This window comes from Nanorana parkeri, unplaced genomic scaffold (genome assembly GCF_000935625.1).
Source record: "Nanorana parkeri isolate BGI_ZX_2015 unplaced genomic scaffold, ASM93562v1 scaffold508, whole genome shotgun sequence".
NCBI classification, from domain to species: domain Eukaryota; kingdom Metazoa; phylum Chordata; class Amphibia; order Anura; family Dicroglossidae; genus Nanorana; species Nanorana parkeri.
Genome location: NW_017306776.1, coordinates 616,522 through 620,509, shown reverse-complemented (window position 1 = coordinate 620,509; position 3,988 = coordinate 616,522). Strand labels below are relative to the sequence as shown.

General features: G+C 45.5%; 1 protein-coding gene across 1 annotated transcript in view; it reads left to right on the top strand.

Annotated features, from left to right (window-relative positions):
* Positions 1-3,988, top strand: part of RPL3L (ribosomal protein L3 like) — an 18,761-nt gene that overhangs the window by 10,592 nt on the left and 4,181 nt on the right. The window contains exons 5-7 of the mRNA XM_018561224.1: positions 1,172-1,358; positions 1,592-1,752; positions 2,798-2,899. Coding sequence (XP_018416726.1) covers positions 1,172-1,358; positions 1,592-1,752; positions 2,798-2,899 — 450 coding nt within the window. The remainder of the gene's footprint in view (positions 1-1,171; positions 1,359-1,591; positions 1,753-2,797; positions 2,900-3,988) is intronic.

Genomic DNA, 3,988 nt, shown 5'->3' with positions numbered 1-3,988 from the left:
TCTGCACATGCGCGCCGCCATTTCGGAGTAGATCTTGGTATACACCAAGATGGCGGTGCTCCAACATGCCGTCCCTGCCATCTTGGTGTATACCAAGATCTACTCCGAAATGGCGGCGTGCATGTGCAGAACGCGCCGGTGGCCTATATGGCCCCTGCTTGTTCTGTGGTTTCTGTGTGCGGTTTCGGATTCGAAGGCTCGTTGCCTCCAAAATCCAAAACAATATTAAAATTTGTTTCCTTCGACGAAAGGAATGAAAACGTTTTTCGTCTTCATTTTTTTGTTGTGCACATGTCTAAACGGCAGGCGGTTGGGAACAACTCCATGGACGCTTGTTTCCCGGGGACAGACTCCTCAAAACGGGGACTGTCCTTGGGAAATTGGGACCAATGGTAACCATACGCAGACTATTGGGTGAGCTTGTTAGTTTGCCACGCAAGGGTTAATTTTAAAGTAAACCTTTCCTAAGGGAAACATGGGGGCTGCCATTGCTGATCTTCTTCTGAAAATGCTCAATCTCGGGCTGTTTTGCTGACCCTCTGGCGTATGTGTTTTCCCAACATGGACCTGAAACATGTTAGAATATCGGGAAAGTCACAGTAAAGTTGGAAGCCTTCATCTGCATAGTTGTTATGTGATTAAACATACGGAAGCAAGAGGGTCAACATGACAACTGGGCAACGTGCATTAGCAGAATATGAATGTGGCAGCCTCCATGAAGCTTCCCTTTAAAATGCATGCAGGTAAACCAACCCATTGGTCCAGCCATGGCCAAAGCTTAAGGGGGCCAATGGCTGGGTATAATAATTGTGTGGCTTGTAACCTGGCTTTCTTTGAACACCAGTTCTGGAACCTTATATTGTCCAGCCCAGACACTCCCGACTCAGCCCATTGCAGACTGGTCGTTGTAACTTAGGCAGGGAAGGATGAAGCCCAGTGCAGAACCATAAAATAGACGACTTCAGACCCTCCTAGAAGCCTGAATTAGAACTTTCTGGATCTGGCTGCAATGGGCTCTATAAACCCAGATGGTAAATTGAGTGGATTTGTTTTACTTTAGCACATATGCAGATTTTTCTGTGTAGCAGAAGCTCTTCACTGATTGGTTTCAAGTGTTGCCAGCAGATGCTCTTTCTGTCAAGTCAGTGATCTCTCTGTCTGCTACATACAGATGAAGCTCCTCCCCATGAGACAGAAAAAGGCCCATTTAATGGAGATCCAGCTTAATGGTGGCACCGTGGCAGAGAAGTTGGACTGGGCGCGTGAGAAGCTGGAGAAGCTGGTCCCAGTAAACACCGTCTTCGCTCAGGATGAAATGATTGATGTTATTGGAGTCACCAAGGGAAAAGGAATGAAAGGTGACAATGTTGTAATCAGAATAACGCCAGACTTGGTGACACTCTTACTATACTCTACCTTTATTATGATTATTTTATTTGTAAAGGAAATGCTTTTGGTTAAACCTGATAGAGGAGAGGTGATGGATGGGAGGTATCTGATTACTGATCTAGAGGATGTGAGAAGTCTTCTATATTTGGCAACATTCTTTCCAAGGAACAGGTAGTAAAGCCTTTGTATACTCATATGACAGGTGTAACGTCACGCTGGCACACCAAGAAGTTACCCCGTAAAACTCACAAGGGGCTTCGCAAGGTGGCTTGTATTGGAGCCTGGCATCCAGCTAGAGTGGCATATACCATAGCTCGAGCCGGGCAAAAGGGCTACCACCACCGTACAGAGATCAACAAGAAGGTAACTGAGAGATCCCTCTATCCCCCCCTCCATGTAATCGCTTCTTGTCTCTGTAATCTATCCATCTATCCTCTTGTATATTCTCTCTTTCTTTTTTCTCTCCTCCACTATCCTCTTTTCCCCTCATTTCTCCTCTCCCTTTTCCTCTTCCCCTCTCTTCTGATCTTCTGTTTTCCTTTTTCATCTCCTTTCTTTTCTCATCGTCATTCCTCCTCTCATCTTCTATCTTCTCCTTTAATTTCTCCTCTCTCTTCCCTATATGCTTTTCTTTTTTCTCTCTGATTTCCTCTCCTTTCTTTTCCTCTTCTCTCATCTCCTTATGTTTTTCCTCTCCACTCCTCAGATCATCTCTCCTATACTCTCCTCCTTTCCTTTGTCCTCTTCACACTTCTCTCCTCTCCTTTCCTTTCTCCTGTTCACACTTCTCTCCTCTCCTTTCTCCTCTCCTGTTCACACTTCTCTCCTCTCCTTTCTCCTCTCCTGTTCACACTTCTCTTCTCTCCTTTCCCCTCTCCTGTTCACACTTCTCTTCTCTCCTTTCCCCTCTCCTGTTCACACTTCTCTTCTCTCCTTTCCCCTCTCCTGTTCACACTTCTCTTCTCTCCTTTCCCCTCTCCTGTTCACACTTCTCTTCTCTCCTTTCTCCTCTCCTGTTCACACTTCTGTTCTCTCCTTTCCCCTCTCCTGTTCACACTTCTCTTCTATTCTTTCTCCTCTGAAAAGTCATAAATCACCTTAATCTTCTCCTTGACAAGTAGAAAAGCTAGAATCAAGTTTATTTCATGTATTTGTACAATGTCTAGCAGAAAATAAGCTGTCAGAAATGATTAAGTAGCATCGTTTGCAAATGATATTGTTCAATAAAACGACATTACATAGGGCGGCACCTTCATGTAGGCATTACCATCCCCGCTGAGGTGCTGTGATTTACAGTATCCCATTGCAATAGTTCATGTCTACACACAGTCACTAGAGGTCAGCCTAAGCTTTCTGAACACCAGTGGCCAATCCATTGTGAAAATGCTGCTCGCTGTTCTCCCCATAGATTTATCGCATTGGCCTGGGAATACATCTGCAGGACGGAAAAGTGGTGAAGAACAATGCAGCAACGCAGTATGACATCACAGACAAGTCTATTACACCATTGGTATGTACTGCACACCCCAGCCAAGTGGTCACGTGACAAGTCTGGGATCATCTGTTCCTTTTCTGCTTTTCTTGAGCTTAATTATTTAAATGCTGTTTTAAATACTTTTATCTCTCTCTAATTTGCCCGGGAAGCCCAAATGTCCTGAAGGATAAGGCTTAGCCAGAATGGGTTTGGTTACACTAAAACATGGTAGTTTGAATATTGGAGAAGGGATGTCTATGAATTGGGAGAGGAGGTAGCAATGTTCTGCAATTTTGTAACACTTCAGGTTCCTCTATGCAACAGTGTATCTGTAGGCAAAACTTTTTTTTTAGCTTTTTATTGCTGTCTGTGTCCTCATTGGGATCCTCATTCAGGACTATGTTTGTATTTGTCACCATTGTCACCGGATAAGTAAATGGGGGGAACCCAAAGTTTTTGAGTTGATGGGTTAATTCTCCAATGAGACATTGGGGACAACAGTTTATGTGGGGATTTCCCCTCACTCTTGGAGATTCCTCCTGGCAACCAGTGACATCAGTGAGCTGTAGGGAAGCTGGACAGAGCCAGAGCCAAGGCTATCGTGCACCACCAGCACCTCCCCAGTAACAGGCATCACCAGCAGGGGCGGAACTACCGGCGGTGCAGCTGGTGCGGCCACCCTGGGGCCCAAGGCGGTTGGGGGGCCCACTGAGATCCAGTCCCCAACTTCTTCCACTCTGTTGGGAGGAACACTAGAAGGGGGACTGAGTGGGTGCCCGTTGAAAGACATCAAGGTCAGGAGCACAAGACATTCTAAAGCAGAGAGGCAGAACAGAGTATGTACCAAATTCATATACTGTTATTCTGCATTGCTTTATAATGTATTGCTGGGATTTGTAGTCTTCTATAGATGATGTCATTCTGAGTTAGAGTGTAAGCTCCTCTGTACAGAGGCTGATGTGACTGGCTCAGTGTTTTCTGTACAGCACTGTCAGAGCTATATAAATGTATAATAGTGTGTGACTATGGGGGGCATTAGAGTATAAGCTCCTTTAGTGCAAAAACAGCTGGGGGAGTTGGGGGGCCAGTGAAATCCAGTTCCGGCATCCCCCCTTGGGAGCAGGA